Consider the following 22255-nt stretch of genomic DNA (forward strand, 5'->3'; position numbering starts at 1 on the left):
AAAGACAAAGAAACATCAACTAATTCTGTCCAACTAATAAAACATCTAATGATGCAATTTCTATTATGACATTATTTTAATGTTATTATCATAGTGTTAAATATATTTTTGCTTCTGTTTGTTACTGAAGCTCAATATATCATCCCTGAACATTAGCTATTTTCACTTAATTTAGATTTTAAATATTGAATTTTTAACTTGGGTTCCAGAAAAAAATCCTGAAAAATATCTGCATTTAGCATTTTTTTTCTTGCCCTCAACTATAAATTTTCAATCTGACATGACTTATCAGGGAATCTGTATCAGGAAGTACAGCTCTTTAACATACCTTTTTAAAAATAAAAAATAGCCACCTCTGCATGAAAGAAGGGATTCAGAATCGCTGGCATTCTGAAGGAGCATGTGTTTTGATTATTGTTCCCACCTGTTTCTTTTTTTATTATAAAGTGGCAATTTATACTATCATTAGAAATATACATTTATATATAAAGTTTTGCCTTCAAATCTCTTAATCTTTGATTACCTAGGACTAAAGACCACAAATCAAATAAAAACCCTATATAATATATCCTATTTCAGAAGCATATGTATATATACACATATTTATTTGTAGAACAATCCAGTTTTAAATGTGACTCTGATTTTTAAAAAATGCTATTTACAATTTTACGACAGAGAAATAATCTCAGCCTTTTATGATATTAAAATGAGCAGGGGATTTGTACGCTTGAATGTGTTTCACCTGGTGCAGATGAAGTTGAGCAACATCATGGAAAACCTTCTCAGAGCACAGCCTTATAGACAAAGCCATAAAGGCGCAATAGTAGATTTGCTATTTCTGGGTCCATGTTTTAAAACAATTACTGTTGATGTAGTCATGCTTCTCCGCCAGGGAATTAGTGGTCCCAAATTAGGACCTTCAAACTTTTCAGTACAAAAAAAAAAAGGCAGTCTTCATACTTTACTTTTGTCTTAATACTCTCATGTCTTACTAGTGGCACCACGGGACCACCAACCTATATACAATACCTATTAATGGCACTGTCATTTTCTTAAATAGAACAATTCTTTTCAAAGCTATCCGGATTAGAATGAGGCCCATAAAGCATCATCATTTGCAACAAACTGATGTCTTTTTATTGTGCTGATTCATAATGACTAAAAATGTGCTATGAAATTCATATGTAAAATTCAAAACCCAAACTATCACTGTGATCAAGAATAGGTTGGCTTGCTGTCCTCCAGTTTCCTGAAGCACAAAATCTCTGAATTAGCAAATGGAACTTCAGCACCATTTTGTTTCTATACCTCTGACTTCTAGCTTAAACATCGAGTAAGGTATATTGACCAGAAAATTATTTTGTGAGATTCTCAGTTTTGTTTTCATTCTTAAGCCCACTGATTTTGAAACATGTTAAAATAAGGACTCTTAGAATAAACATATTTTACCTTATATTTACATAGCCAATTACAAAGCTTTACTAAAAGTCATAATTTTCCTGAGATTCTCCCAATGCATTTAAGAAAAACAGGCTTATTTTACTTATAGGAGAAGTGATGGGTGAATTGAGACCCAGAAATTGGAATGATGAAAATCAAAGTTAAGAATTATTTTACTTGGAGTAAACCTGAAAAAAACCTGAAAAACAAACTATTTAAACTGGCTCATATTTTTGGAGGAAATAGGATAATTATATGTGTATATTTGGTAATATTTTATAAACCTAGACAGTGAATACTGACTTTTTCTATGAAAGGTTTTATGTACTTGAAAAGTAAGCAGCAGTTAGGCAAATGTTCACCTTGTGCTCTAAACCATAGTTTTTGTCAGGTTAATGTGTAAAAAAATACGAGGTTTCCAATTTATTCCCTGACAGTAAGTTTCCAAAACATTTTATTGTGGTGAACATTTGCTTAAATGATATGGAGAAAAACAATATACCAATTGGGTAGCTAGAACTATTTCTTCAGTGTTATCACGAAGGAGACAGATAGGAGTCTAGATGCTAAAGAATGAACAGCCATTGAAAAAAAAGGGAAGAATTTTGTTGGAAATTCATTTCTCTACCATATTTTCCATAATATTTAATTAGATAAGATATATTCTGTCATGAAATCATCAGTATAATTGATAACATTTTGAGAAACTGTCAATTGTGTTACTTGTGAGCTTGTGATGCCTATGTTTATGTGTATATGACCGAAAAGCAAAAATCTTTATGCTAAATGAGCCTGTGATCCATGTAGAAGCCTCTTTTTTATTTTTTCAAAGAAAATAAGGCTTTGTGCTTGGGATTTGTTTGGTCCTGGAAGTGACAGGTGCGTTTATAATCAAGTTGAATCAAGAGTGACAAGGAGAAATACAACCAGATTTGTATTTCTGTATCTCTTTTGACAAGGGCATTCTTTTCCTAGAAGAGTAACATTCCTTTTTTCCTTTAATTTAAATGTCTATATTTGTTACTTTCCAAGATTTTGGTTAAACAAATATCTCTTGCAAATGTGTGTTCAAAATCCTTGCCTAGATGCATAACTTTTATTCTTTGCAACCAGTTAGACAAATTCCTCCATTTCATTTCCTGCTAACCTCCTGATAACAGAAATAGAATACTTGGTGAAGGACACGGGCCACTATTGAAGAATAATGATTGTGTAGAGTGAGGGAAACCACAGTGACTTTGAAAGAATACAGCAACCAACAGCAAGGTCATTGAAGTGAGGGCCTAGAGTTTCTGCAAAGTGGATATATTTTAGGGGGTATTTGGAACAATACATGCTGGACGGTAGAGCTATAGGAGAAGTAACATGCTAAGTCTTCTCATTGATAATATCCATAAATCTGCATATATTTTTTAACATTCTCTTTAGTTTTGTTTTGATTTGGATGTCTCTACACCATTCCTGATTTGTAGGACTAAGTAGATCTATTTTTTTCCAAGGCAATTGTATAACGTTCAATTCTTCCCTAACATTTTTCTAACACTTTAGTATTCCTAAATATGTATTAGCCTAGTCTTACACCGAGGTGTTGTTTTTTTTGGGGGGGGGGGGACTACTTTAAGCCGCTCACACAACCCTGTCTGTTGGAGCCATGGCTGTTAATTCCGTATTATTTCTCTATGTCCCTTGAAAATTCAGCATAAGTTTCCTTCTATGTTCTAGGAGACAGACTGATTTTCAACTAGATTTATAAATGAGGATATATAGTAACAAACGATTCACTGGCTTCATAAGATAGTAAGTTAGGAATTTCACAGCCATGCCTCCCAATTCCTTGGTGAAGTTTGGAAAATGCTACATACAGAAAACTCTGGTAAGGTACAAAGACAAATACAATTTGCTTTCACCAATTTCTTAGGATTTATTTCCTTATGTAAAACCCCTCTTCCTTCTTTCCTGCTGCAAGAGATGGTATAAAACTCTCTAAGACAGCTAGACATGCACCTATACCCTCAAAGGTGTCCACAAAGTAAAAATTCAGACCAAAATGGTATGAGCACATAACTTATTTATCACTGCCTGGGCATGGCAATGACAAAGAATTCCTAAAAGTTGCATCAGCCTTAAAACATGAAATTTTTTCTAAATGGCTAAAGAAAAAAAATGAGCCCCTGAATTAATACCTTTGAAAAAAATATGATATTGTCCTAGTAGAATCTGAAACTCTTTTTAGGAAGGAATGAAATCAGCTAATAGCATTAAGTTCAACATAAGGCTAACCTTTGCATGAAACAATCTTAAATATCGATTTCAAGAATAAAATTTTAAACTTTTCTTGATGTTAAATGATTTCTGGCTATATACCTTATAGGCAATAGAAGAATCTATAATTCATACATGTTCAATATCATGGTAAAAAAAAATCCTGGAAACAGAATGTAATAATGTGTCAATTCCAGATGTCCAAAGAAAATATAAATTCAAAACAAAACACACACCAGAGAATTATCCAGAGTTTAAGGTATTTAGGGTATTACATTGATTTGTAAGTTCAATTTTCCAAAACCCTTTTCTTTAAGGTAATAATTTTATTTCATCTTTATGATAGTTATGTCTTCATTACAATTAGCCCTCTATTAATAACAACACAGTTTATTTGAATGCTTGTGGAGTCTTGATTTATTTTTTCCTCTGCTTTTAGGTGTGCTAATCTTTGTGCATGTGCATTTTTCTACCACATTGCAACAGACAAGCTTTGGTTTGATTTTCTTATCCTACACAAAGGAAGATTTTGAGTGCAGAATCTTAGCCACTGGGTCTTGGGTTGCCATTTTATTTTCCTCTCCTTGGGTGGACTTATTGGAAGGAAATGGGTAAAGGGCAAGAGGAGAAAAGGAAGGGATGAGAGAGGGATGAAGGGGAGAGTTCTCAGCTATGTTGAATCTTGATTCACAACTTTGCCTCCATTCATGGTTGGTGTTCCGGAACTTTTCCTCGAACGCCCCTGTTTTTCTCCAATCTCATGTAGCGATGGCTCTCTGTACATACACACTGGAAGGCAAAAATCACATTAATTACTCGTTACAATAGTGGACATAAATTTGGCCTCAATAAACAGCTCAATTTTGACTTTATAATATTGTTCACTCTCATCACTAGCTCTTCCTCCTATTGTGAAAACGAGTTTTAACTTAAAACATTTAATGGATACACATAATTCTCTTCTAGTTCTATCAGTCACAACCTTTTAAGTCTTCCCGAACAGCAGACACATGTGTAGTTTCTGTTCCTGTATAGATAAGGCTTAAGTTTTTACTGTCTACTAACCTATATAATAGGATTTTCATCTAGAGTTAGAGGAGACATTGGGAGTATAACATTTAAAGGGTAGAAAGAGATATTTTGTTTTTTAGCCTTTAGCCTGCAATCTTGTTCGGGTAGGGAAAAAATTCTTATTTACATGATCCTAATCTTTACCCTACTGCGAGAAATATGACATTGTTTTATCAAATTGAAATATTTATTGCCAACTTCAGGGTATTCATCGATAGTTATTCATCAATAGGAAATGTGATCATGCAACCGTGAGATTTCAGTTCACATCTATATAAACACTTCCTTTTACCTCTATTGTTTTGTCTGGCTCTAAAGCTCAGTCATCTGTGAATTATCGTGGCTCTTGTTAGATTATTGCATAGAAAGAAAAATGTTTTTCAATTCACAAAGATAAGATAAGAGCACCAATCTGGGAGCCACACTGCCTGGTCTACATCCTTAGCCACTTTCTAGCTCTGCCTAATGGACACACAGTAAGCATCCAAAGATGTATAAGAAGAACGAATGAGCTGATCTCTTCATGAACATTTTGAATAAAAGATTTCAGAGAACACACTGATAAATTGTTGTGGTTGAAGGTATATTCCAAATCCAAAACTAGATTAAGAGAGTTAAGATACAAGTAAGCTTCTCCTCAGGCTAGTTCAGTGATGAAGAGATAGGTCTCTTCCAACATCTCAGTAGTAGGGCTTCTTAAATGTCCATGTGCATCTCAATCACCTAGGGGTATTGTTAAAATGAAGACTCTGATTCAGAAGGTCTACAGTGGGCTTGAGATTCTGCATTTTTAATAAGTGCCCAGGTGATCCTGATGCTGGCAAAACCTTAACCACACTGTGGCCAGTACAAAATATATATATAAAGCATGTTTGTTAAGTATATTGTGCACAATTATTATACATATATATTTTTAAATGAGATTTTAAAATATTTCAGTTATTGCACTGAATGGTCCCTCCAATATCCTCAAAGGACTAACTGCCTTTGGCTTCACTAGCAAAGGATACAGAGGAAACTAGAAAGAATTGATCCTGTAATTTTCAGAGGGTGCCAGTAGGTAATTCAAGCTTCTACCTTTCTTTTACAAAAGACAGAAGATCCTTAAGATTCTATTGAAATCTTGAAATTCCTCAAGTCTAAGGTCTGTTACCTATATTTCTGTTATACACAAGTATTAAAATCCCCCATATTAAAAAAATATGTTTATATGTGCAAAATATAGCCATGTATTTATAACTGGTTAGTGCACAGGGGAACTCAGAAGTAATGAAGTGATTCAGTTGGAAAGTTATTCATATGATGCCATAAAGCAGTTTTTCCCTACTCTGTCACCTAATCAGCTGTGAAAATCCCCAGACCTGACTACCGACTGCTAAATCAGTCTCAAAGAATGAAAAAAAATATTTAAAACTACACACAATAGATTTTGACACGCGAATTTCTTAAACTTCAACTTACAGCCACTTGAAGAATATTACTCTTTAATTTCCATTAAATAATATAGTTTATAGTTTTTGTATCTGAATCTCTTACTGTTGCAATTTCTTTTTTGTTTCCTTGTATCATAGATTCTACTCAAGACATTTGTTTTTAACTTTTATCTTTTTTTTTGGCTATTTCTCACTTACACATAAAATACTTAAGCTATGACAACACAAAATGTTGCCATTATAATTATCATTGTAGATAGCTTTTCTAATAACTTAACCCTGCTGACCATCCTAGTATCAAGTCCCTGTAGAGTTTTCCAAACTGGCATCTAAAATTTTTCAGTATTTCAAAAAGAACAAAACTCACTAGTGTCATAGCAAAATGTGCAACTTGCTCTTCTTCTAGGACAACTCAATCACTAATTTTCCAATATTTCCATTAAATGGAGTAATAAAATCCCAGGTTTTGAAAAATATATCTTATTATATATTGTAGCTGGAAAATTAAGAGTAATTAAACCAATAGATTCAATTTAATTTCTTGGGCTTTAATTTTCATTGTTATTTACAGACTCTCAGATGCCAGTAATACTACCTAACTTAAGAAGCTGACAAATCAAGGGGTATGAAACTCAATCAAGTTTTAGAATTAAAATGTAATTAAGAGACCATGATCCAATTAGAAAGCAAAGAAAGAAAGGACAAAACACTTCTCTTCAGGAATGTAACCTCCTTTGATAGTTGTATTAACACTCCATAACTGTGCTATTCTGTCTGAATGGTACATAACAAAATGATGACACAAAATACAAGAAGAAAACAAGAAGGCATAAGTGTTCTATGAAGTGCATTATAAGCTCAAAACATAAACCCAAATCACTGTGATGTACACAATAACCACAATCATAACCTCTTAAATAAACCTTTAATCCCATCAATAAATCTATTTCAGAATTTTCAAAGCCATTTTATTTATATATTTTTTATAGGCAAATTGTCTTTTAATGAATTGTACCAACAGACAGAATTTGACATTTAACCCTAACTAGGACTTGGACTTCTTCCCAGGCACTGAATGATCACAGAGAGACTAGATTGTAGTATAGAACCCGAGCTGGCATTTGATTGTGAAGATTTTCCTGGATGCTGCTGGGGAGTGCCCAAACCTGCCCAAATGGAAATTCAAAGCCATTGTAAACTGACCAACTCATTTGATAATTACAATAACCAGGTGAGTAAAGTAGGTGAGAAATTCTTATCCCCGTTTTTTAAACATAAAAGAAACTAAGCAACTTCCCTAAAGTCAGATGGTGAGTAGTAGCAGAGCCAGATGGGAGTATAGGATTTCGAGGTCCTAGTCAAAAGTTTTTAATAAAAGCAGAAAAACAATTCATCAAATAAATGGTATAGATGACTGTCGTATACCAACATTTAAGTTATTTCTGTATATTAATGTAGATCCAAGTTGGCTTCACCTCTACCAAATATTCCTAATGTCATCCAAAAATGGTAATGAAAACAAATTCGGGATGCCTATTATAAAATAAATAATTAAATAACAAGTGTTGGCAAGTAGGTGGAGAAACTGGAACCACTGTACATTGCTGGCAGGAATTCAAAATGGACAGCCACTGTGAAAAACAATATGGTGAGTTCCTCAAAAAATCAAGCACAGAATTACCATATGATCCAGAAATTCCACCTCTGGATATACACCCAAGAGAAATAAAAGCAGGGATGTGAACAGGTACTTGTACACCCGTGTTCAAGGCAGCATTACTTACAATAGCCAAAAAGTGGAAGCACATTTGGTTGGTTGAACAAATGAACAGATACACAAAATGTGTTATATATATACCATGAAATATTGTTCAACCTTAAAAAAGAAGAAAGTCCTGACACAAACATGGATGAACCTTGAACTAAGGCTATGTGAAATAAGCTAGGCACAAAAGGACAAATATTTTATGATTCCATTTATGTGAGATACCTAGAGTAGTCATTAATAGAGACAGAAAGTAGAATGGTGGTTGCAGGACACTGAGGGAAGGGAGGATGGGAGTAAATACTTAATGGGTGCAGCGTTTCAGTTGGGGAAGATGTAAAAGTTTTGGGGAAGGATGGTGGTGATGGCTGCACAACACAGGAATGTACTTAATGGCACTGAAATGTACTTTTTTTTTTTTTAAATTGGAGTATAATTGTTTCTCCCTTTGGGATTCCAATTAGGTAAGTATTATATCTTCTCACTCCTTCTTCTGTATGTCTTGAACTCTGATATTTTCTATCTCCTCTGCCCTTTTGTCTACATTCTCAAGAATTTCTGTTTTTTAGATCGCAGTTCTTTATTTTTTTATTGGAGTATAATTGCTTTACAATGTTGTGTTAGTTTCTGCTGTACAATGAAGTGAATCAACTATAAGTATACATATATCCTCTTCCTTTTGGACCTCCCCCTCATCCCACCCATCTAGGTCATCACAGAGGACCGAGCTGAGCTCCCTGTGCTATACTGCAGGTTCCCACTAGCTATCTATTTTACACACAGTAGTGTATTAATGTCAAACCTAATCTCCCAATTTATCCCACTCTCCCCTTCCCCTACTGTGTCCACACATACGTTCTCTATGCTTGCGTCTCTATTCCTGCCCTGCAAATAGGTTCACCTGTACCATTTTTCTAGATTCCACATATATGTCTTAATATAAATATTTGTTTTCCTCTTTCTGACTTACTTCACTCTGTATGACAGACTCTAGGTCCATCATTGCAGCATTATTTACAATAGCCAGGACATGGAAACAACCTATATGTCCATCGACAGACGAATGGATAAAGAAGATGTGGTACATAAATACAATGGAATATTACTCAGCCACAAATAGGAACAAAATTGGGTCATTTGTGGATGGACCGAGAAATGTACTGTTAAACTGGTTAAAATGGTAAATTTTATGTTGTGTATATTTTATACAACATAATTAACAATTATACATAATTTTTAAAAAATCACACACACAGAAACAAACACCCTGAGTGTAAGCTGTAAACAAAGAAGTGACTATTAAAGCCAGAGATGTCCTATTTGCATGGGAAGAGCCAAAAATTCCCCAATAGTCAACAATATTAGTCTTAGGACTGTACTGCGAAAGAGAGAATTGAGATATACTGAGGGTACAGGGTTGGCGAGAGGATAGGAAAATCTGATGAGAACATCCTAGGACTGTGCTACCTAATACAGTATCCATTTTGCCATATGTGATCATTGAGCACTTAAAATGTGACTAGTCCTAATTCAGATGTTCTAGAAGTATAAAATAAATACTGAATTTTAAAGACCACACAAAAATTAAATATCATCTCAGTAATAATGCTTCATATTGATTACATATTGAAACGACATTTTGAATATACTGGGTTGAATACATTATTAAAATTTATTTCATATGTTTGCTTTTATTTTTTAAATATGATTACCAGAAAAGTTTAAATTACATATGTAGCTTGTATTATATTTCTATTACACAGTGCTGTCTTAGAAGTTTGCTGTTCTCTGGAAAAGAAGTGTCTTGATTAGAGTGAAAGCTATCAATTACTATATGATGGGGAGGGGAGTTGAGGAAACTTCCTGAACTGATTGGACCTGACCTCCATAGGCAAACTTAGGAGAGACAGAGTATCTTAGATTTCTTTGATGGAATGAACTGGTTCACAAAACATTTATTGGCCCTTTTAACTTGGCTTAACTATTAATAATATTGTATCATTTTGATTCTATTACTGTCTTTTCATTTCTTTCTTTCCTCAAATTCCAGTTACTCTTTTGCTGACTAATATCCAGAGATGAATTTGTTTCAGCATTAATTTGTTCATTTATTTTATGAACAGGTACAAAGTACTTTGTACAAGGCGCTCTGCTAGATTCTGCGGCGACTGCAAGAAATGCTCTCTTGATTCCTGCCCTCAAGGAGCTCAAGGCTAAGAAAGAAAGCACAGGCATTCACACAAATCACAGGGTAGAAAGGGCCATAGCAGAGTTTAATGGAAATGAGTACATAAAATAGTTCTTTGATGTTGATTTAGCCTTGAAGGATGCAGAGGATTTAGAGAAATGGATGAGCTACAAAATAAGAATGAAGGGATGAAGCGCAGGTTGTATAAGAGAAACAGTGACCAGTTGAAGGATGGGGTAAAACCGAGATGTGGCAAGGGATGAGAGTGACAGGGCCAGCTTGAATCAGACCTCCTGAATCCAGGCCAGAGGATTTAAGCCATGATCCTGATACATATCAGCCTTGATTTGTTAGTGAATGAACAGTTAATAATATGTCCATCAAGTATATGAGTGTATAGGGAAAAATCTATTTATTCAATCTCTTTATCTAGAAAAATGTCTAAATATGTTTACATGACATTCATACAGCCAGTCAGGGTAGTCAAGAAAAATCAAACTGGGCTTCCCTGCTGGCGCAGTGGTTGAGAATCCGCCTGCCAATGCAGGGGACACGGGTTCGAGCCCTGGTCTGGGAAGATCCCACATGCCACGGAGCAACTAAGCCCGTGAGCCACAATTACTGAGCCTGCGCGTCTGGAGCCTGTGCTCCGCGACAGGAGAGGCCGCGATGGTGAGAGGCCCGCGCACGGCGATGAAGAGTGGCCCCCACTTGCCGCAATTAGAGAAAGCCCTTGCACAGAAACGAAGACCCAACACAGCCATAAATAAATAAATAAATAAATAAATTAAATAAAATTAATTAATTAATTAATTTAAAAAAAATCAAACTGAATCTTACTGCGTAGATTACATAAGAAATGGTTGGCAGCGTTTCAAACTTTTATGAGTTGTTCTTATGCCTTGCAAACACCATCTTAATTTCTTAGGAACAAACCTAGCTGGGCGCCATGATGTTTGAGACCAGCTGCTTATCTCCTATACAGTTGGCTTTCTGTATCTGTGGGTTCTACATCCTCAGAGTCAACCAACTGTGGATTGGAAAATATTCAATTAAAAAATTCCAGAAAGTTCCAAAAAGCAAAACTTGAATTTGCCCTGCTCTGGCAATTATTTACATAGCACTTACATTGTACTAGGTATTATAAATAATTTAGAGATGATTTAAAGTATACAGGAGGATGTGTAGGTTATATGCAAATACTATGCCATTTTATATAAGGGACTTGAGCATCTGCAGATTTTAGTATCCACAGGGATTCCTGGAACGAATCCCCTGCAAATACTGAGGGATGACTGTACTCAACATCTAACACATTTCAAATACCATGACTCTGACTGCAATTGAAAAGTGGGGCTCTCTTTGTTAAGCTAACTAACATGTTGAGAATGGTTATCCTTTTGTTTTGGGGGAGCATAATTTAGCTTAGCACTTAAGACAACTAAACAAACAACAAATGATAAATCAAGAATTACTAATCCCACATATGAGACTCCTGTATACTGTACAGTAAAAATTAATTGCAATTTTTTTACAGCTACCAGTACTAGAATTTGGAGTTCTGGTATTAATTTCCAATCATATACTACTAAGCAATTCTGAGAAACCTTTAAGAAACATTTCCAGGGAACTGTCGAGGTTCTGATCTTCAACAATTATATAAATTCTACAGCTCCTAAATTGTGCTTCTCAAATTGTTACTGTCCCATACAAGATTAATTTTTTTTTCTTCCCATTAATAAGTTCCTTATTAGTAATTGCAAAGAAACCTAGTCTCTTGGTTTGCAGTAGTTCATAGGACTAAAATGGTATTTAAGAAGGGGCTTTTCCATCACTTTCTTTTACTATAAGCTATTATTTCATTAGAAAATACGAGTTTTTAGTCAATGCTTTAGAAGTTTTTAAAAATCCTTGAATATTTTCTTCCCAAGTGCTCTGTTTTATGCATTCTGGGGCACTATAGCTATGAGAGCAAAGTTTGATATTCTAGTTATTTTGATGAGGAGTAATTTCCAAATTGAGAATAAAGTGAAAAAACAAACAAAAACTCCAACTCCCTCTCGTTCTTGTCCTCCCAGCTCCCCAGACCTGTTTCACAGAAACTCAGATTCAGTGCCACTGCAGATTTAACAACTGGAAACCAACCCAGTGAGGGGAACTTGGGATATAACTACCTATTTCTCATTCAGGACCTTGTGGGCTCCACTTGTGATACAGGCTTTATTTTCAGTGGGCATGATTTAACGGCCAGCTGTTGGTATGGAACTAGTTTCTAACTGTGTTTCTTTCTGATTTAATTTTATACTATCTTTCCAACAAAGTTTCAATATCCAAATTTCAAGAATGTTCAGTGTCCTGATAATGCAATACTTGCATGATTCACAACGTTACATCTCTTTCATTTGGCTCTTCTGGGTTGTCCTGATCATATTTTTTGCCCTCTTTCCTCTTTAAAGTATGAAAAAATATACTTGCTCTTTTTTTCAGCCCACAGAATGTTTTTGAGATAAATATTCTTCTTCTTCTAACATATGTGGTATCATAATAGTTTTGGATAAATGGTAAAAAGGAGATAATGCTCTGAAAAGGGAAGTATTGCTGTATGGCTCTTTAGATCTCTTTCTTCAAATCAGTTTTCTATTTTTCCTCTATTCTATGTTTCAATTTCTTCCTCTTCTTCCCCTTCCCCCCCTCCTCCTCTTCTTCCTTCTCTTCTTTTTCTTCTGAATGTTTCTTTTTATTCATGTTTTGACTTTTCTTGATTTATAGTATATTGAAGCAGAGGGATTTAGCCCAGCTTTCAGAATAAGAATGAGGTAGAGATTTCATGAGAGAATATTCTTCCTCATTTGCAGACACAAGGACAAGCGCGGATTTCTAATAACATAGTCAACGTTATGTATTACCTTAAGACATAGCATCTGCTAGGAATCCCAGCTCACCCCTTTATTGTGAACGGAACACACTCGTATGATGGACCCTAGTCACTTAGTGACTTGGCGTAGTGAAGGCTGTCATTTTCACAGCTGGCTGAGATGCAGTGGTCCAGTTTTCTGTAGAAAGCCCTGCAGTCCTGTTATCAAATAAAATGCTACACTTGGTCATAACAAGACCATAAGCTACCAACCTTGTAATAATATATGGTATTTGCTCAACTTATTTTTTGCTTTACTTTTAAATGCAAGATTGTGCCATTAGAAAAGAAAAGGACCAAATACATATCACTGGGCTTTGAAGTCTTATTAAAAATAAATCCATCCTCTCTTTGTAAGATTAGTTATGGGTCTTTCCAGGGCAGGCTTTCCACTTAATATTTTTCTATTATATTCTTTCACTGGTACCTCTGCTGCAAATGCAGTTATCAGAATAGGCAGGCGTCCCTTGCCATTATAATAACTCAGATTCCCTGTTTGCAACTTTTAATGTTCAACAATCAGTTTTATGTTAGTTATCATAAATTTCTCTTGGAAAACTTAAACTAAAATAATGCCTTTCTTAAAAGTATGAAAAAGTGACATCTTAGGGGTTGCTGTTTTTTATAAATCAAACAACAATAATAAAGCAGGTTTCAGGTACCATCCCGGGGTATTCTCCTTCTAAGTAGCCACTGTCCTCTTAATCATAGCTAATATTAACTGAGCACTTACTAAACATCTGCACTTTATATACAGTAAGTTTATTTTAAATGACCCTAAAAGGTGGATACTTTAATTGACCTCTTTCACAGTTAAGGAAACTGAAGAGCAAAAAGGGTAGTTTGTTCAAAGTAGTGCACTGACACAGGCAAAATCTGCATTCAAATTCACGTGTGATTAGCTGCAGGGCTCCTGCCCTAAGGTTATAGTCAAATAGTTTAAAGAGTTTGGAGAAAAACAACACTTAATTGCTTGGCCTCAGTCAAAGTCTTGACCCCAAACCTCTGGGGTGCTCAGCACTTTGTAGAGTCCTACTACATTTTTATACCCAATTTCCTCTCTCATTCTTCCCAAGTGACTATTCCATACTTCTCTTCCCTCCTCAAACTTTGAAAACTGCCTCAGACCCTCCTCAGACTCAGATAATAGGCTTGCCTTCTTTTCTTTTCTCTTCTTGCCTTTTCTTCTCTTTTTCTCCCTCTCCCTTTATCCTTCCCTCCTTTCTTCCCTCCCTTCCTTCCTTTTCATCAATAAACTACCATGCTTTGTATTTCCCTTAGAAAAGAAATGCAGAAGAGAAAGTTTTCATATTTCCACCACAAAAGTTACCAAGCCTCACACATCTGCTCATACATGTTCTGGCTCCCTGCTTGTTAAAATGCTTGAACTCTTCCTGTTTCTATTTAAATCTAGCCCTCCCCTTGCCATGTGTGTCCTTGATCCCATCCCCTCTGGTCAGTGTTATTCAGTGACCCTCTCTCCTATAATACCAATTTTCACTTCTCTCCCATCAGTCTATAAATACGTTGTAACAGTTTTAAACAAATAAACCTCACCATGCAACCACCATGTTTCTCTCCACCTTGTGCCCCATTTCTCTACCTCCCTTTTATAACAGGACTCCTCAGAAGTGTCATTTAATATTACTTTCTTCTTTTCTTTACCTCCTGTTATAACTTGAATCTACTCCAATTAGACTTAGTCCCCACTACCTCACTGAAATCACTCCTGTCAAGTCACTATTGAACATATGTTCCAATCCCAATGGTCAATCCTCATTCACCAGCTTGCTGGACGCTCTAGCAGTATTTGGTAATGGTAACAGTTCTTGTCTTAGTTTTGCTTCTTTCTAGCTGAATGGACCTGGGTGAGTTATGTAACCTCTCTTAAACTCAGTTTCCTCATGTTTAAAATTGGGATGATATTCTTAATCTGCATCCTTCCAAATGTCAGTGACTATCAAATGATACTCCTGTTAAGGAAGAATGCTGAAAATAACAACAAATCATCCAAATGTAAAGTAGTACAACTGCTACTAATGATTACTTTTATATTACTGCTGGACTCTTGTAAATCATTTAAAAATTGAAAATTCTGATAGTTATGGAAGAACTAGGTGTAAATCTTTGTGTCAACATTACTCTGGAATTGAGAGCTGTAAAACTTGAGTGGAGGGCAATTGTAGTTGTTGCTGACAGATTCTGTTTTCCAAATGGAGGCAAGATAACTACAGTTTCTAATAAAACTCATAAATGACACTTTATAAAGAACCTTCATGCTAGTTGAGACACAGATGTAGAGAACAAACGTATGGACACCAAGGGGGGAAAACTGCGGTGGGTGGGGATGGTGGTGTGATGAATTGGGTGATTGGGATTGACATGTATATACTGATGTGTCTAAAATTGATGACTAATAAGAACCTGCAGTATAAAAACAAACAAACAAACAAACAAAAATAACTAATACTAAACTTTCTTTGAGTTATTTGTATGGACATATGTCAATATAAATGTTTCAGACATTACATGAAATTTCTAAAAATCTTATATGTTCTGGTATAATGTTATAAGTCATAATTCTAGTTATTACTTTAAAATGTATATCTCAGAAATAACTAAATTTCCTTGTCAATTGAAAAAAATAAAAATAAAAAAATAAAACAAAACAAAAAAAGAAACTTCATGCTCTATCAGTTTCCATCAAAGAAGAATGAAATATGACTAATATTTTTATTACTACCAACTTAATCAAATTTTCCTTGGCCTGCTGTAATTTCCAAGTGGAAAGGTTAGATTGCTCTGTTAGTTAATGGACCATTAAAGAAATTTAATTGTCTTAATAGCAGATCATGGAAGGGTGTGGGAAATTAACAGGAAGCAATTTCACACCTTAATTAATGTCACATAGAATCCTTTTTGGAACTGTAGCAGAACTTTATGTGCTGGTTCAGATGCAATGTATTGTCAAAAGGATGCACCCAGTATGCCGTAAATATTTACTATAAAGAGTTAAGAGACATTGTGAACAAAAAGATCTATATCTTCATTTAGAAAGAGATCAGAAGCAGTATTCGTGTGCAAGAGATAGATATAGAAGAAGAATATGTCAGGGAGAGGTAGGAGGGCTTTATTAAAGACTAAATTTGAAGCCAGGAAAAAGCTGCTTTGAATGAGTTAACTGGTTTGGGGAAAGAAGGTGTCACAGCCTGGCAGAGATCCCAAACTCAAAAGGTGGAGAAAGAGATGCTGCTATTATCTTTTCTGTAATAGAAACATTCAAGAGCATCAAAAGTACTTTTTTACTACATCTTTCTCTTTTTGTCTTTTAGTATGGTTGCGTCCAAAAGAGGATTTTGGAAAACAAACCGTCTAGTTCTCTTTCAAGTTAACTGAAATAAAAACATCAAAATAATTTGCCATTAGTATCTTCCTGATAGGAGTTTTACAAAATCAGGACTCCTGATTTATTCACTTCTTTGGTGTTATAGTACATAGATTTTGAAGAGATTATTATTTTCCCTCCAAATTCAATTTTCATTGTCTCTAATACTTTATTCAATACCACGCCTTACAGCCTTTCTCTAGTACATAACACAGTAACACAATGTCCAATTTCCAAGGGAAAATGAAAAAGGCTCTTTGCATTGATCTGACAGATTTGAGAGATCCAACTTTCTTACAACGCCAATCTTCATATTATTCCTGTGAAATAGATGGAATTTATAATCAACTGCATCTCCAGAGATTACCTAGGTTGAAGCAAAAAATTATTTTCGCAAAATTACTTAGCAAATCATTGGTAAAATTTTTATTAGAAGAATTAGACATTTGTTTATCCTTGACTAATTGATTACTATCAAGTTACTCTTTCTTAGTGATCAATGTGGTACAATAGTTGGTATTACCTCCATTAACTCCGTATAGTGATTTAACCCAGCACTAAAGTACAACCATCCTAATAGCAGTAGGAAAGGTAATTAAATATATTAATGTGTTTAATATATTTAATTCCATGGTGTCAGAGTGACAATTTACTCTATATTAGATTAGGCTTAGTCCAATATATAGATCATACTAATGTGAATACATTTAAATAATGGCCTATGGCCAGACTGGATCAAAATGAGCGTTGAAACACCAAATTCAGTTTAGAACACTGAGTCTCAAACCTGGTTGCCATCAAAATAGCTTGGACGATAAAATCAGAATCCTTTGGAGATTTGAACTGAGAATTGGTAGCTTTTAAAACCACTCCAGATGGTTTTGATACTGATGTTTGGGAACCAATGATCTACATTATATACTGCTGGGACTTCAATTAGGTTCTATTAGCTTAAAGCAACAGTTCTAACACACAGAACGGGTAATCTATAACTGTCCTAAAGGTGTGTGAGTATATGTGCATGTTGTGTTAGTCTTATCTTCCCACTAGAAAATAAATCGGTAGAAACTGGTTAAGTGTTCCTTTAGTCCAAGTTTAGTATTTCTGTAGCAATGGCTTGCAATTGATATTTACTAATTTCACTTTGGAAATGTATTTCTCACTCCAGGATTAAGTTCTTGAAGCTTAAATCTTGGAAAGCGCACACATTCTTTTCAGGGGGAAGGAACTAGATTCTGAATATCCAACCACTTGCAAGAGCTGAGCAATGAACTCCTTGAAGGAGGAGGGAGGAGAAAAGGCAGAGATTGTTTCTCGTTCTTTGTCAGAGAGTATTTGGCTCGTGTATCTGAAGCTAAAGGGGGAGGTCACCATCCAGACAATTAAATCTGGCGGAGTTACTTATCTGTGGTGTGAACAATGCTCTGAAAGGACAAAACTGGGAATGGTGAAGCCTGCACTGTTGTCTTAAATTCCAGGAGAGGGTAAGTAAAGTTTGATGTGCAATGTACGTGGTAATGGGTTTAAATATCAAGTCCATCCATCTGTCTGAATAGATGCCCCTGCAACCCCTTATTAACACCGCCTACGTTCTAAACACAGGATGGAGGGTGAAGCTGTGAAGGGAAAGGGGCTGGTGGGTTATTATTATCAAGCAACCAGTGCATGACTTAAAGATCCTCACACTGACGGAGCTTAATTTTGGGAATCCTGACATTCAAAATGATATCGCCATCAGGACTGGGAAAAAGGCAGAGCTATTTGAAAAACAAAAACAAAACGAGAGTGGCACTCAAAGCTGGACATAGCCAAGGTCGCTAACAATTGCAGAGCCGCAGAACCAGCCCTGGACAGCGGGTTTCTGGATTTGGTTGGTGAGACAATAAAACTTTGTATGATTAAGCTGCTCTTAACATGGGTTTTGTGTTGTACACAACCAAACCTAATTCTAACATATACAACTGGGAATGTCTGGTTTTCTTTTCCCACATTTGTACTGAAATGCAGCAAATATGAAGAATTAAGGCAGCTCTCAAACTCGGAACACGGTAATTGTATACATTTCTCTTAGAAATATGTACCTGATCATACAGACCCAAGAAGAAGCTTGATTAGCCAAAATGCAGACAGAAGTCATGATCAGGAGGGTAGGTTACAGGTGTTTCTTCTTTTTGGGGGTGGGGGGGAGGGATTTAGTATGAAATGCATTATTCATAAAAGGAATAAACAAAACACAAGGATTTTTTACTTTTCGTTTATACTCTCCTGAATTTTCCAAAAATTGTTAATGAGCATGCACTACTTTTATTACAACAACAAAAAAATCAACTTAAATGCACAAATAAAAATGGTGCAATAGTTTTAATAGTTTACTCACTCTGCACCTGGAGTGTTTTTGTCTACCTAATCCCCACCTCTCATCTCAAATTTTCTGAACCTGACCTAGCCCTGAAGGTATGTTTCAGTACCAACTTTCCAATATCTTCCTTTTGGTGGAAGTGCTGGCTTTTTCTATAAATCCCAATATAATTTCCGGCAACATTTAGTCCATCACTTTTTACATTATACTACTGCCATTAGTAAACATACTTCATATCTCCAAGGATATTATAAAGTTTCCTGGAGAATGTAGTTCTTCTTTGTCTTTATACTTACCTATGTCTTCATTTGTTCATTCGCTTGTTCACTTATTCAGTTGACAATGATTATTGAATATCTCTCTATGATATGTCACGTATTGTACAAGATACAAGGAGATATGAGAAAAATAAAACATTCTGTCATTTAACAAGTGATCTAATTATGGATAAGAAGAGACAGAGTGGTAAATAGGTGAATTTAATACAATGTGATAATTTCTAGAAGAGAGAACAAGATACAATAATAAGGTGACAGAATATTTAATTCTACTTGAAGAAAGTCAGGGAGGCCGTCATAGAAGTACTAACTCTTGAATTAATTCTTTACAAGGACTGACAGGCATTCTCCAGACACATGAATGGAAATGTTGAGGACAGAAGGGCAAAAAAAAAAAAACCTACATAAAGCTCAAAATAGTAAAAATGTATTACAAGTAGTAAAAATGTAGAACAGAAGAAAGTTCTGTTTTGTGTGGTTAAAAGCACAGGGTGTGAGGGGAGGCTTGAGAAAGACTAGGAGCTTTGAATGTCACATTTCCCCCAGTGCTTTGAACATAGTATTGATTTAACAAATGTTTGCTGACTGTTACAGTCATAGGTAATCTGCAGCAGGCACTGTGTCCCTACACTGGTGGACTGACCATACCTTATAGATATTTAGGGGACAGTAAGCCTGGCTAAATCACAGAATAGCAATGCACTGCCTCAATTTTCTCATTTCTTTGGACGAGGAAGCTGAACTAATGTCTTAAGTGATTATAATGTGACTTTTAGAGAAGAGTGTTATGTTGGTAAATGTCCACTCCACTGCTGCTTTCTTAGCCTGTATTAAAAAGCTTGACTGAATACAGTAAATGTGGTCACCTCAATGGGAGATTCTCATCCTGCTTAGGGAACAAGTTGCCAAAAATGGGTTTCTTCAGCATAAAATTATTTATTCCATTGATCAATTGAAATAAATGAACACTATATTAACTGATCAAGGGAGGGGAAGTTACAGGCTCAGTTGAGAGGGATAAAATTTTGAAACTGTAATATTTATTAGCACAGTAAATAGAATATTATTTTCTTTCCTTAAAAGATACAAATAAAAATTAATACATTATATTATGAGATTTGTTCACAAAGATGTAGCAGTTAGGATATAAACATATTTCTAAAAGACTTGTGAAAACTTTAAAGCATTATAATAGTATTATTGGTTTTTTCAAGAGTGTAGCCTGAGAAATTAAATTATTGTGTTCAATAAAAAAGGAAATTACATTCCAAATGGTCACTACCACTATTTTTCTACTTTCAAGAACTTGCTAGCCTCTATATTCAAGCAGTGTTTTCTAAGTGTCAAGTATTTTTAATGGAATTTTATTTTTTGATAGGAAGAGGTACTATTGTGTTTTCTGAATCTTTGTTCTGATCTGTTGCATGACAAACAATCTACTGAGTGAAAGGTCAAGGAGCGGAACTGGCATCAACACACAGGTCAGGGTCTAAAGAAAAGAAGCTTGTCTTGTACCTTCAATAGGTTTTGGTACAAAATGTGATGAGGGCTTGGTTTTCTTCACTCTGTTCCCCTTCATAATTTGACCTTCCTTATTGAGTCCCAGAAACCATGCTCGGCCTGATTCTTGCTGACGGTACAGTGTGGAAGAATAGATCACATAGTAGTTTTCAAACACAGATTCCTTAAATTTGCATTCTGGAGTGAAAACATCCTGAAGAAAAAAAAAAAAAAAAAAAGGAAGATACAAAAGAGAGAAAGGATTTAATAATGAATCAGCAAATATTTAAATCCAATGAGCCTGAAATATAGGTCCTCTGTTAAGAAAAAATGAGAAATACTTGCACGTAATTTCTATTAGCATTTGGTTTAAAGATTTATCATACAAAATCAAGAAACGAGATTTCCTTTCTAAACAACCTTACTCCACAGAACACAACTGTCAGGCTTGAATCATTTCTTTGGTTAATATCACTCAAGACTGTGCCCATGTCCAAGCTCTGATCTCAGTATAATGTTTTGAAAATTTAAGAGAATAGCCATTGTGCATTTTTGTGGCCCTTAGCATGTAAAATGTAACCGTGGGAATCAAAATATAACACAATCACAGCACACACAGGCTCAGCAGACGTTTTTGAAGGGACTACCCTATATGTTCACAAATCTATGAAATACTCAAAGCTTGTTCCATAAAATCACTAGTATACTACCTCTTTGCTTAACGTCAGTAACTTTCCTGTTAATTTCTTTGAAACATTTTTTTTTTTAACTTAGTAATCAAAATTTCAGGTAAAAATATCAGGAAAAAGTAGTAGAAAAATTTTACTACTATACTGTATGATCTCTAGTGAAACATATGAGAGTTTTAGTTCAAGAAGGAACCTTAAAAGTCCTCTACCTCACCTTCACCATTTGATAAGTGAGACAACCAAAAGGTTATATGATTAATACAAAGTTAAACAACAACAGCAAAATTACTGCATCAATGCCAGAACTCACATTTATTGCTTCACAATCACTGACTCTCAAGTTCACCTTTTCTGCCTGAGTCTTGTTCAGTGACTTACAATGAGATTTTATAATCAATACAATAAAATCAAATCCTAACATGTCAAATGAACAAAATGTATTTCATGGAAAGAAGAAATTCCTCCCCTTCAAAGAAAAGCAGAAGAAAAACAAATGTGATAGCATTTTGTCAGCTACAAGTAAATAAGAATCCTACATGTCAAACATATTCACAATAGTCATTGCCGTCTTCACTAAGTGCTAGAAGAATCTCTTCCTTGTAACACTTTCAATGAAAGGCCCTAGTGATTTAATGCAGTTACACCTGGGGTTAAGTTATTGAGGAATATGTGGAACTAAAGCTGTTGAAACCATGTCCTTGGAGGTGATTCTTGCAGACTAATCCCCTGGCTTCACTTCTAGGGAGCTACGGTGATGCATCTGTGGGGATGGATGAAGGTCTTCAAGGATAAAGACACTGCCGAAAGGACTCTGTTGATTTTAAATGGTTCAAAAGTTATAGATCCAAAAAAATGAGACTAAAAAAATATGGGACGGGAGATGGAAAGGTGGTTGCACCCATTAAAATAATAATAATAGTAATAATAATAATATTTCAATAATAATAATTTTATTGATAATAAAAATATGA

At 35.0% G+C, this 22255-nt stretch overlaps 1 protein-coding gene across 4 annotated transcripts in view; it reads right to left on the bottom strand.

Moving 5' to 3' along the window:
- Positions 1-3004: 3004 nt before the first annotated feature.
- The window catches only part of FGF12 (fibroblast growth factor 12), a 555783-nt gene continuing 536532 nt past the window's right edge, over positions 3005-22255 (bottom strand). For all 4 annotated transcript variants that reach the window (XM_007195196.3, XM_057545930.1, XM_007195195.2 and 1 more), the window contains 2 exons: positions 20611-20809; positions 3005-4491 (listed from right to left, as the gene is read on the bottom strand). In XM_007195196.3, coding sequence (XP_007195258.1) covers positions 4373-4491; positions 20611-20809 — 318 coding nt within the window. In that variant the 3' untranslated portion in view covers positions 3005-4372. The remainder of the gene's footprint in view (positions 4492-20610; positions 20810-22255) is intronic.

The sequence above is a fragment of the Balaenoptera acutorostrata genome, chromosome 4 (assembly GCF_949987535.1).
Source record: "Balaenoptera acutorostrata chromosome 4, mBalAcu1.1, whole genome shotgun sequence".
NCBI lineage: Eukaryota > Metazoa > Chordata > Mammalia > Artiodactyla > Balaenopteridae > Balaenoptera > Balaenoptera acutorostrata.